Source organism: Nasonia vitripennis (assembly GCF_009193385.2).
Source record: "Nasonia vitripennis strain AsymCx chromosome 4 unlocalized genomic scaffold, Nvit_psr_1.1 chr4_random0008, whole genome shotgun sequence".
NCBI classification, from domain to species: domain Eukaryota; kingdom Metazoa; phylum Arthropoda; class Insecta; order Hymenoptera; family Pteromalidae; genus Nasonia; species Nasonia vitripennis.
In genome coordinates, this window is record NW_022279644.1 from 541026 (window position 1) to 554237 (window position 13212).

Here is a 13212-nt window from a genome sequence, read left to right on the forward strand (position 1 = left end):
GTTTTACTCTAGAAAAATGTATATTAATATATTATCAGTGTTGATTAAGAAATTAATAAAAGAAAGAAAATCTGAACTACCTTTGTCACTGAGTCTTTTACGTTCATGACAGCAACTTAAAGTTTTCCTTTCTTAAGCCGTATATCTAGATGTTATGAATACTCCAATCCTCAGATGTAATGGTCAAAATTGATACACGATGCGGAACTGTTTTATCCAACAAAGAATAGAATTCTATTTTAAGACGATCAAGCATCTGTTCTAAATCGACTTCGCTTTCTGACTTTATACTTTTGAAAGCTGGTATATTTTCATTTGCAAGAGAGTCTTGGGAATCTGAACTTATTGTTGAATTGGGATAATTTTCTCTGGAAAAGCATGTTCTTATGGTCGGTGATTCAGATAAATCTTGATCTGAATCCCGTGATTCGAATGCTGAGAAGTAAAAGTTGTCTGCATGTCTTACAAACTTTAGCCTTTCTAGTTAAATTCGGAATTGCCTGTAGCAATGGATTAGTGATTTTACACAAGTCTTTACCACGATGACCATTCTTTTAAATGGATTTACACATCTATCTGATCTAATTTCGATTTTTAAAGTATCAGTGGTTTTATGAAAATCAACCATGATAACAATTCAAGCAAATGCTGTAAATTAATACTAGGTATTATAAGAACGACGTGATCAGTAGGAGTATGTCAAAACTTTAAGATTAAACTTACAAAAGTAAACACATTAACACGGTTGAATAATTGTTTCACAAAATAAATGATCTGAAAAATTGAGCAGTCAGAAAATTAGAACTTATGTAACAACGAATTCAAATAGTATATTATCCTATAAAATTGCATTAAAAAGTGGGACTTCTACTTCTACTTTATCTATCTTTAAACTTCTTCAATTTTTCCATCATATACAATTTTTTTTATTTTTATAACTACGCAATGATTATCAAAAATTTGCAACCTATTAAACAATTTTCAAAGCTGTTTAAAATTTTGCAATAGTTTTCTAAATTATTTAAAATTATTTAAATTTAATATTTTACAAAATATTACAATATCTTTAAAATTTTTTCGAAAATGTTTAAAATTTTTATAATTATGTATATTATTTAACTTTTTACAGTTTTACAATTATTATAAAATTTTTAAATTCAAGAAACTTTTTTTAATTTTTAGTTTTTTTTAATTGTTTTTCCTTATTGTTAATGCTGGAATTAAATATTTAAGCAATCAAAAAGGTCACTTTTATCTGAATTTTGCATGTAAGAAAGTGTCTATTATAATTCAGTTATCAATAAATTATATATTTTCCAAAATAAGTCTTATCAAATTTTCTTATGCTTAATAACAATTAATCTTTCAGTATGATACCAACATTATTTTTAGGCATTCTTAAGATATTTTGATATTCCTTTCTGATTATATTATCTTGGAAGATGTTGCTATAAGCCATATTTTTATATTCAGAATTATAAATGTTATGTACGCTTTCGCATTAATTTTTGATATACCAAAAAATGTCATGTATACAATAATAACGATTTTAGAATAATAGTGTACGTAATGTTATAAAATGGAAACCTTTAATTTAAATATTACACGTCCATGTATTATTGCGATATTACAATGCTTGTTTGTAATTAAACAAATTTTTGTGACAATACTGCCCAAAGCACTCAATTCCATTGATAATTATCTTTGCTCAAGGTATATATTTGTCTTCGTTTCACTCACATGTATGGCTCTGTACATTTTTGAAATAATAATGAAAAAAGAAAATATTGATTTGTCTGTATCGGTTTTCCCGAGACAGGTTGTGTAGTGAGAAAGAAGAGAAAAAACTTTAAAACATTTCTTCTTTTCTTCTCAACGTTTCGACAGATAATGACGCCGTCATCAGGAGACTGATGTGAAAAATTGTATTAATTGGACCTTGTTGATGTATAATAATGTATGTACAGTGTAACAAAAAACTTACTATTATGGAGAAATTCGGTACAAGATTTGTCGAGAAGGTGCTTCCCCGCCGTGCGGCGGGAGGAACATAGGTAAACAGTGTCTCTCTCAGCCGTTCGATTCTAATTCGCGCGAGTCGAGATTTTCGTCGTGTTTATATAGGGCGGAGCAGTGAGGAGAGAGTCGAGCGGCCGTGTTGACAATTTCTTCCGCTATTGACGTCAGAGCATGACTTATGTTTGTTTTCTTTTCAGCTGGTGTATAAGGTGTGTGTATACTGTATTTAAATTTTGTGTATCTTCCTTCTTATTAATACTGTTTTCTTGTAAGTGTATGTAACATTTCGGAAACTAGTCTTTTATTTAATTTGATCTCTCTGTCTTTAATATGGCAATTATCGAAATTGAAAGTGTGATTCAAATTGTTGATGTGATCAGAAATTTCGGTATTGTTCGATTTTTTGTGTTCATTTATACCTATACACATTCCTTTTTGTTTAACCTACGTACGTAGCAGAGCAATCATTACATTCAAGTTTATAGACAACGTGATGAGGGCAGCATTTTTCGTCGAAATATTTAGAAGAAAAGAAGAAATGTTTTAAAGTTTTTTCTCCCCTTTCTCACCACACAACCTGCCTCGGAAAGACCAAACAAATTAATATTTTTAAAAATAGTAATAGCCGAGATTAAAATTGAAAGACAAAAATAAACTTTGATTTAAGCTTAATATCCCTGGTAGAAAATCACTCATTTTAAATGGCCGTAAAGGCAAAAACTGGCTAAGTGAAATGTTAAAAAACTGGATATTTTTAATTTCCTGAAAGTAGCGTTATCTTAAGCCTTTTTTATGGCTGAGAATTATATTTCATGAAAATATCAATAAATCAATTAATTTTTCGGATGTAAAATATAAAATTATTAATATTTAGGCGCAAGCTGAATAATTTGAATAATTCAAACATATGGCGAAGCTCGTAGGGCTTAGGTGGAACAACGTCTGCGTGGCTCAGTCGGCTAAGGTGCACGGCCGTACTTATTTGGTCTTGTGCAGGATGTGCGTTCAAGTCTCTGGTCAGACAAAATTTTTTCTGATGCAAAAATTATTCTATACTTTCCTGTAAACTAAAAACTCGAATCCAAGCCTGCTAGATACTATTTTCCAATTCTAACCTCAAACTGTGATAAATACGTGTAACCCAGCTGTGTTACTTGACCAACTATAATGGGCAGTTTGTACTCAAGAACAAGGTAAGCAGATTGAATCCAAGAACTGCCCATTAAGTTGGAGAAAAAGCGTTACATTCTGCCTAAGAAATGTCAAAGAAAACTGCTTAGTTCTTAGATTCCATACCAAGAACTGGCCATTTAATGGGTTACCGATTCTACCAGGGATATTCAAATATTTAAAAATAAAAATAACTACAAGCAGTACACAACGATTTACACTATTTGAATTTATGGTCAACAGTGCTTAACGCAGCTTTGCTTGCTAACAACGCAGTTACATTTATATTAATATTTATAATTAATTATTAATATATCTTAAACACATAACTAGATACAAACTCACGTATATCTAAATACATCAATATGTGATGATTTGTATTATTAATATTATATCTACATAATACACTATACGATTAATATCAAATCTTGACATAATTAAATATAGCAAAGAAAAGCTTTCACTTGCTAGAATAATTATTTTAAGCAATAATAAATTATATAAGTATTATATACAAAGCCAAAATCTGTTAAATATCTAAAAATTAATGATATTAAAAATATATATAGCTAGTGTTCACATACAAATTTACATAGAATATTATCGAAAAAATTAAGAAAATTTTACATAATAATCATTACGCAAAAAATATTGAAAAAAATATTGCGTAAAATTTTGCCGTTTTACAATTGCAATGATACGTGTGAAATATTATATGTTTATTTTGTTAATCTAATGCTAGCATCTATTTCAGCGACCAAGAAAACCTCTGAGTACTCACGAACAATCAGTTCCTAGTCGTTTCGGCCAGATTCGAGTAAATTGGTTAGTCACGTAACCCATACCGGGGGTGCCATCCTGCAGAAAAAAAAGAACAGAAGGCAATTAAACTTTTCCTTATGATTACCAAAAAGCTATTGGTCAAAAAAATGTACACAAATTTCTAGTGCAATAAGCACATTTTACTCTTTTACAATAAAAATAATAATTATATAAACGAGCATTTCATACACGGAATGAAATTTAATTCGTGGTTGGTTCCAGGGGTGTAAATAATGAGGATTTACCTCAATAAAAAACTGGTTCATCCAGACAAAAAAATTGATATTAAAATTGTCTCCTGATATAGTAAATGAAGGGCAAAGATCGTTCTTCAAAAAAATCCAAACACTGCCACTTTTGGAATTTGAAGAATGGAAAATATTGGAATAATTTGTGTACTTATAATTTTATTTTGAAATTTACAGATAAAAACTAACATATACAGTAATGATTTTCTAATTATTTTTACCTGGATAAAAAAAAATGTCACTCGTTAATCAAAAGTAGAGAACAAATCATAATTTGTATGCCCTTTAAAAAATTTATTGCTGAAAATTATTTTTGGATAAAGCTTTATCTCAGTTGGCGCGGAATGCCCTATATATATTTTAATTGTTAGTAAAAATAAAAATTAAATTTTAATCGTTAATTAGAAAAATTTTAATTCACGATTAAATTTTAATTTTAATTGTCAATCGATTAAATTTGAATCATTAATTATATATTTTTGGATTCTGAATTCGGGAAAACAGTTATTTTTTATTTTTTAACTATTCTTTTTTATGGTCATTTTTTGATATTTAAAAAACACTATTTTGCGTTTTTTTCAATCATCCCATTGTTACAAACAATTCAGCTATAATGCATTTGAAAGAGAATAAAATTACCTACTTTTCCTCGTTTGGTCCTCGGGATCGACCGCTTTGTTCGGCAGATAAAATGAAAAAGGTATTTTTTTTTAATTTATATCTCTAAAACTAAACATCGTAACCTCGCGAAAAAAATCATGTCGATGGGTCACGTGCCAAACTATATCCCATCAAAATTTCAAGCGATTTGACCACTTACTTTTCCAATAATAAATGGAAAACTGAAAAAAATGAGTTTTTTTTTGTGCCGCGATTACGGACGTAAAATGACCTTATTGCACTTGAGATTTTGGGAAAAAGTAGACATTTTGTGTGTTTTGGCTAAGTTTATAGCGCAGCTTTCAAACCCCTATGGTTCTTAAGATATCAAGGTTTCAATTTTTATTTGAAAATTTTCCGTTTCCTTATATATCTCTAAAACAATGTAGTCAAATGCGTCAAAATTTTATTTGGTGTTTTATCATAAAAAAAGCTATCTGCTGCTAAAATTTTAAATGATTTTGTCAAGCGGTTCTCAAGTAAAGAGCTGAAATTTAAAAACCGTTTTTTCTCAAAATTTTTGCTTCCTCTTGTAGGGGCGTCGTTGCACGTTGTTGAAGTCCCTCCCTACGAATTCATGTCATACTGATATATTCTGTGAAAAAAATTGACGGCAGCGTTCGTATTCTGCAATAAAAAAACAGAGGGGTCTGCAAACTTTTAGACAATGAACCATCCAAAACTTATATATTAAATTATGTATCAAAAACCGCCTCATACATTAGCAGGCAGATTATACTATATATTAAAACAATATTTTATTTATGAGACCTATAAATTCAGTTGGAGGAAGCTACGTGCCAATGAATCGGCAGCATTTTTTTTCAAATTACTGCAAATAACAAATTTGGTCAAAAAAATATTTTTTTTTCCGCAGGATTTAACCCAGGCTGGACCCCTTAAGTGGATGCAGGGTCTTAAGCTTTCCAAATACGCCATAAGGTGTTTCATATATCCAATGCCAAAAAAAAAACTAAAGGTCTAATCAACTTTTTCTTTCGGTAGAATGATTCATTAAACTTCATGAATGTCGATGTGCTGTTTATATTGATCGATATTATTCTATTTAGTTTTAAGGTTAGCGCTAAGATCGCGTAAATACCTATTTGTATTTCAAAACTTAATGAAAATCTTAGAGTTGAATTGATAATTTCTTTCAGTAGGATGATTCTTTGAATAAAACACTATCGCGCTCTGGTCTTAGTTTTCCGTAACACCCTCTATTTAAAAAGTTTCATGGACTAGAAAAAACGTGTGTTTTTAGCTCCCACATCCCCTTAAGAATCGGTTTGCATATATTTTTTAGCTTAACCATTATATTCCACCGGTATATTTTAGTAATTCAATAGAATATATGTAGTTATATTTAATAAAAACCACTTAGTCGTTTTGGCTGCACATAAGTCTTATGAGGATAGTAACATTCTCTTATTGCATAGAAACATTTTTTTTAACGATATTGACCATGTTCATTGGTTTTTGAGCTTAGAAAACGGAACTTCGTTTCTGAAAACTTTCGTTATTTTCATAACGTTGGAAATTTTAGACACGTTCTAACAAAAACAACTATATCCGATCGAAAAGGTGTATTTTTGCGTCATTTGTTTTTTTTTTTTTGATCGAAAAGCTCAATATGCGATTTATTTTATAAGGTATAAGGGCCTGTTCTATGCAAATCTATGCATATGTTGAAAGAATATATCGTCGGTCCCTACGATGAGTAGTACGGTTTAGATTTGTTACGAAGACTAATACGGCTCAGATTTGTCGCGAAGACTAGTACATTTCAGATCTTTCCCACATAAAAAAAAAAACTAATTGTTCTGGAGATAAATAAATAGTTATTTTGGTTAAAATTAATAAAATTGCAATATTTTTAAAGTTGCCAAACATTTTTTTTAATTTTCAAAATTTAAAATTTTTTTATGAGATTTAATATTAATTTGTATCGTATTGAAGTTTTAAATAAAAATTTTTTAAATTTCGAAAGACGATCTATTAAATAACTAATGCACGATCTTTAATTTTTCAGGGTTCACCGCGCTTGCATCACGGCACAGCAGGTCCTAGTTCTCCAACGCCAATGCCCTATCAATCGTATAGTCAACGTTTTGCTTCACCTACTAGATCTCATTCACCATACAGTCATCATCAGGTTAGAAATAGATCTTATATAGCTGTTTATTAGAAGGATGCTAGTGAGCCCTCAATCTTCTGCTAACCCACTCCTCAAAATAACCAAAAATTGTTAAAATATTACGTTATTTCAGAGTTTTTGTGCGTTAACCCTTATATACTGCTTTTCGGCCCTTTTTACGTACCTCTTTCTTAGCCCCACTAATCTTCTTTTCGTTTTATTTTCCTACCTCCTTTTATGTATTGTTATGTACTCACATACATATTTATATTTAGTGGCTAGATTTATCTAGCTCGCTGACACACTCTCGGTTAAGGGGACACAACACCTTTAAACCCTGAAAATAAAGAACTCTAAGAAAAATTCATAAAATTGAAGCAAATAATTTAAAATTTATTATAAATATATTTAGCACCTTTAATTTTACCATGTTAAAACCTTCATTATCCCTGCTGGCCGATTGTGGCACTCGGTGCAATAATTTGTGAACTTTTTCACTGTCCGTAGGATTCCAAGTGAACGCATGGTTCTTTTGGGCTCAAACTCAAGGAGGATACTTTGTACACCTGTAGTTCTGGTATAAATGCAGGGATTTTAATTTGAATGTTTAAAAATGATTTGGCAATGAAAAGACTGTTTTTTTTCTTCTGCTTATTCTGGAACCTTTTTGTGTATAAAACATTTTCTAAACATTCAAATCAAAATCCCTGCATTTATACCAGGCGAAGGCTTCGTAAATCTTTGATTCGATTCCACTTAATACTAACTAAACCCTTTTTTGCACATTGCTTATCATAATCTTCGTATACCTCCGTCATATGCCTCAACTTATTACTCCCATCCATCTTTGTGCAGGCGACTGCAAGCCTTATTATCGCACCACAAGACAATTGGGAAGCTAATTACATTTAGAATTAACTTTATTGATAGAGTCATCCCTATCGATTTCCTGCAGGCTTCACTAAGGGCCTACAGACAGAGCTACATAAGATTGCTTGTGGGTTTTCCATGCAATCGTATCTCCATGTAACATCACAGCGTAGCCACTCTTCGTCAACGCGTTCTTGCAATCAGCGAAGCTTTCATCTGAGTAAGCTTCTATCCCGTCTGTCAGACTTTTATACGTCATTTGTCATTCGTACGAGTGAGTAATATAATAGAACACTCGCGTTACCATCTTCCATTTGTTTTTAGTCGGATTAAGCTGATTTCTACCCAAGACATTTATGTATGACTGATACCAGATACATCAATGAACCTACTACTAATTAGTGACTATGAATTAGCTAAAAGCTCACTCGCTAACGCTCGCTCGTTATATTTAAACATTGATTTAAGTTGTAAATATATACAATCCACAAATTTATAATAATAGAAATATTAATCAAACATAATAATAAAATAATATACCATTATTAAAATATAATTTAAATTAAATTCGAAGAATGTATTGTTATTGAGTAATATTATGTAGTTATTAAAAAAATATATTCATTTTGATGTATTAAACATAATACCGAAAGGATTAGATTTTACTTACGACGAAAAAACATCAGAGAAAAAGGACTAAAAGGAGAAGGCTATGACAGGAATAAGCTGGAGAAATGGACGGGTGAGTATCCAGGAATAAAAATAAAGGTTAGGAGAACAAGGCTGGTAAGAGAAGGGGCCAAGAGGAGACTAGGAGCAGAGTTCGAGAGTAGAAAAGAGAAAGAAAAGGTAATGGCGGAAAAGAAGAAACTTAGAGGGATGAAAGTATTTGTAATGTCCCACGTTTATACTATATATATATATATATATATATATATATATATATGTGTGTGTGTGTGTTCGTGTGTGTGTGTGTGTGCGCGCGCGCAAAGTATGTGCGACTGCATTTGTGCACTCATGCATACGACGTATACTGCACTTGATTGCGACATTGCACAACCGAGCGCCGAAAATCGGAGCGAGTGCTCTGACCTCTGCGTCAGCACTCTTCGCGCGCAAACCGCGACTGCAAAGCGTACGCGTCAATCCTTAGTGTGGCGAATGCTGATTGAACTACCGCAATCTTCTTTATCGAAATTTCATATCTGCTTGCATTGGCACCGAGGCTTTAAAAACCCCGGAGCCGATCCACGCAGTGCCTTTTTGCGTAGTGACTTACTCCCTGGCAGTTACGACTGATTCTAAGGTGAAGCGGCGGTGTTTGCTAGTGTTAGTGTTTGGACCGTGCTAAGTCCGTCCCTTGGCATAGCATACACCGCACAGTGGGAAAATTTTAATCGTAGAGCCATGATTTTTGTTTACCCCTAGAAACCAACCCTACCAAACCACAAGCAGTCTAACTCATCTATCCCAGGGAACAGCGAGTTAAATCGCTTTATTTTTTCTTAAAATAATTAAACCATACACCATGAGCCAGCTAATAACCTAAATACCTCCCCCTAACCCGCTTAACCCCTAGTAAACACCCCTACCAAACCACAAGCAGGCTAACTAGCCTAACCCTGGGAACAGCGAGTTAAATCGCTTTATTTTTTCTCAAAATAATTAAGCCACACACCAGAAGCCAGCTAATCACCTAAATACCTACCCCTAATCTGCTTAACCCCTAGAAACCACCCCTACCAAACCACAAGCAATGGTTTAAAAAAACATGGTTTAAAAAAAAATCTTTATTCATGTCGATTTTTCACATTGAAATCATTTAAGATTTAATGTTTAGAGCGAAGTAATCGTGTCCTCGAGACTTAAACTTCAGTGTCACGGTTTAAATTTTGAAAAAAAAGGTAAAAGCACATAAAATGGCGGCTAACACGGGAAAACCGTGAAACATTTCCAGAATTTTTTACTTGAGAATGATAGACTTTAGAAAAAAATTTACTAAAGAAAAAATTCTTAGATTAAATAAAAAAATACGTTGAAATTCTATCAGAATTTTCTGATGATTTCTCGAATTTATTATATTATAGTATAATTTAATATAATTAAATCTATTGATCATACGAGTGTTTGATGGTTAAATGTTTATTTTTGAATTTATTAGATTATAGTATAATACATACAAATATTGATCATACGCTTTTTCGATGGCTAAATGTCTACTTTTGAATACATACAAATATAATTAATTCTATTGACCATACGATTTTTCGATGGCTAAATGTTTACTTTTTGAATTTATTAGATTATAGTATAATATGTACAAATGTTTATTTTATCATATTGAAATAAAAATAAGTTTAAATTTAAATTAAGTTTTCTTCCGTCAAATCTAAGAATATTTCTCTTCAGTAAAATTTTTTCTATTACGTCTGTTATAACATAAGGCATACGTGCGTTCTGTTGATTCTAACTCTATGTATTTATTTTTTGTTAATTAATACAGCTGCGACTAAAGAATCAATCAACTTTTATTTCATATTTTCTGTTACTACATTAATAAACACATGGACTTCAATTTTAATTAAGGATGTAAAATTACTTAACTTTTTTCTTATATTTCATAACAGCAGTAGTAATTTTTAAGATTTATTTAGAAATGAAATAGCCCTGGTAAAAATAACTTATTAAATCCGATTCAAAAGGTAATAGGTTGTAATTGGATTTCTTAATCGGAAATTATTCAATTAAAACGATTTTAATCGATTAAATAGCCCAAAAGCTTTAATTGGTCGTCAGCGGTCGTGCCTTACACGCAAAACGCGAAGCGTGTGCGTGTGTGTGTGTGTGTGTGTGTGTGTATATATATATATATATATATATATATATATATATATATATAAATAATGAATTAACAAAATTATTTATAAGTAAACTAAATTATTATAATAAATTAATTTAAATATTTGATAATGGCATATATCGAAAAGAATTTTTTTAATAGAATCTCAGTATTTTTTTTTTTAATGGCATTTGGAACTCGAAAGTTCATCGCCTTATCTACGCAAGCCTTCCACGCTGCCCTGTCTTGTATCAATCCCACCCAATATGCACCCATCCGATCGACACCCACCCGTCCTTTTTCTACTAGATCCGCTTTTACGTCGTCCTCCCATCTGCGTCTAGGTCTACCTAGAGCCCTTCATGACGCGCGCTGCCGTACGGTCGTCTCCCATTCTCGCTAAATGTCCTGCCCATCTCAATCTACGTGATTTTATTATTCTGTTAATATTTGGTGATGCGTACAGATTGTGTAACTCATCATTGTGTAGTCTCCTCCATTCCGCGGTTTCCTCATCTTTCTTCGTTATTTCATATACCCTGAACCGGTTGTCCTTCGCTTAGTAAGAGCCCACGTTTCGTACCCGCACAAAACCACCGGCAGTATTGTCCTGTATATTCTTATTTTAACGTTTTTAGACAATAGCCTCGACTTAAGTACATTACTCACGGCGTAGAAGCAAGCATTACCAGAATGAAGTCTCTTATTTATCTCGTTTCTGTCATTTATGGTCGCATTCAGATACCTGAACTCGCTAATCTTTTCAAAAGTAAAATTCCCAACTGAGATCTCCGTCCCCTCTGCCTAGTTTATCCATAATCATGTACTTTATTTTCGATTCACTCACTTCCAACCCTGTATCCTTAGTCGCTTTTATGAGGATTTCCGCGTTTCTTGCTACCATTTCCCTACAATCCCCCAGTATCTGCGTTGTTCCATTAAGCGTTGCGCCCAACTGGCTAACCATATTTGAATCGATCTCACGAGTTTTTTTGGTACCTTGAGAAGTACTAGAATTTGATACATTTTGCTTCGCTTAATTGATAGATTCCTTGCAATTTTCGGGTATTGTTTCATTTTTCCAGATGGCACATACTAGTTTATAGATTTTAAAAGTAAGCTCGACGGCCCTACATTTGAGTAACTCAGCTGGCATAGAGTCATTTCCCGCTGCTTTGTTGTTTTTTAGTTTTTTAATCGCGGCCTCTACTTCTTGGTAGCTCGGTTCCTCTACGTAAAGTTCAGCAGTGTGAATTTCGTCCCCTATTTCTTCGCTATTTTCGTGCACGTTTAATGATTTATCGAAATAGTTTTTCCACAGCGACAGTAATTCGTTGTAATTTCTTACGAGGTCCCCGTTTTCGCCCTTCATCAATCGCGCTCTACTCCTAAAACCCTTTCTGATGGCGTTAATCCCTCTGTACATTTCGCAAGGATTATTTTCCTCATAAGATTCTTTTGATACTTCCGCTTCTTATTTCTGTAGATCGCGCCCGCCTCTTTCCTTACGTTAGAATACTCTTCTACGGTCCTATCGCTTCTATTGTGTAAGCTATCTAATTTAGCCTTTTTGCGCCTTTCAAACAAGAGTTCGCACTCTTCGTCAAACCATGGTTTGCTCTTTGGCTTTTTCTTTTTACCCAGTACTTTGTTCGCGGCCTTTTTTACCGTTTTTTCGATGTCCCCCCATAAGCTATTCGGTTCGTCATTCCCCTCCGGCGATGTGTTTTTCAAGTACCTGAAACCTGTTTTTAATTTATATCTGGTACCTAATTCGCTCTGTTCTATCTCGTAGCTTTTCAATACCGAAGCTTTCTACCTTGTTTCGCTACTAATCTAGCTCTTAATTCGGTTACTACTAGGAAGTGGTCCGAGTCGCTATCTGCCCCTCTTTAAGCCCTTGCGTCGAGAACGTTAGTATGATGTCTTTTTTCAATGAGAAAATGATCAATTTGGTTATTTGTGGCCCCGTCCCACGATGTCCACGTTACTTTGTGTATGTCCTTGTTCTTAAAACACGTAGTTTTGATTATAAGATCTTTTGCTGCCGCGAAATGTATGACCCTAATACCATTATCATTGCTGGCTTCGTGCAGGCTTTCCTTCCCGATAGTAGGTCTAAACATTCCCTCTCTACCTACTTTAGCATTGAAATCGCCTAATACTATTCTTGTGTCGTAAGACGCGAACTAATCGATTACCTGCTCTAAAGTTTCGTAATAGAGATCCATAGCTTCTTCTTTGTCCTCCGTAAGGCAGTGTACATTAATAAATACATATCTATACAATTCACCTTCGATAATGACGTACGAGAACCTATCATTGACGGATTTGAAACTTTTAATCGAATGTATGATGCCTTTGCTCACTAGAAATCCGGTGCCTAGGGCTCCCCCGCTCCCGGCCCCATACAGGTACGTGAAGTTACCCGATGCTAGTACTCCGCC

At 33.0% G+C, this 13212-nt stretch overlaps 1 protein-coding gene across 12 annotated transcripts in view; it reads left to right on the forward strand.

Moving 5' to 3' along the window:
* Positions 1-13212, forward strand: part of LOC100115246 (trithorax group protein osa) — a 411563-nt gene that overhangs the window by 45914 nt on the left and 352437 nt on the right. For 11 of the 12 annotated variants that reach the window (XM_031930083.2, XM_031930084.2, XM_031930092.2 and 8 more), the window contains exon 2: positions 6952-7074. The exons of the other annotated variant lie outside the window; for it this stretch is intronic. In XM_031930083.2, the coding sequence (XP_031785943.1) occupies positions 6952-7074 (123 nt within the window). The remainder of the gene's footprint in view (positions 1-6951; positions 7075-13212) is intronic. 12 annotated transcript variants of the gene reach the window in all.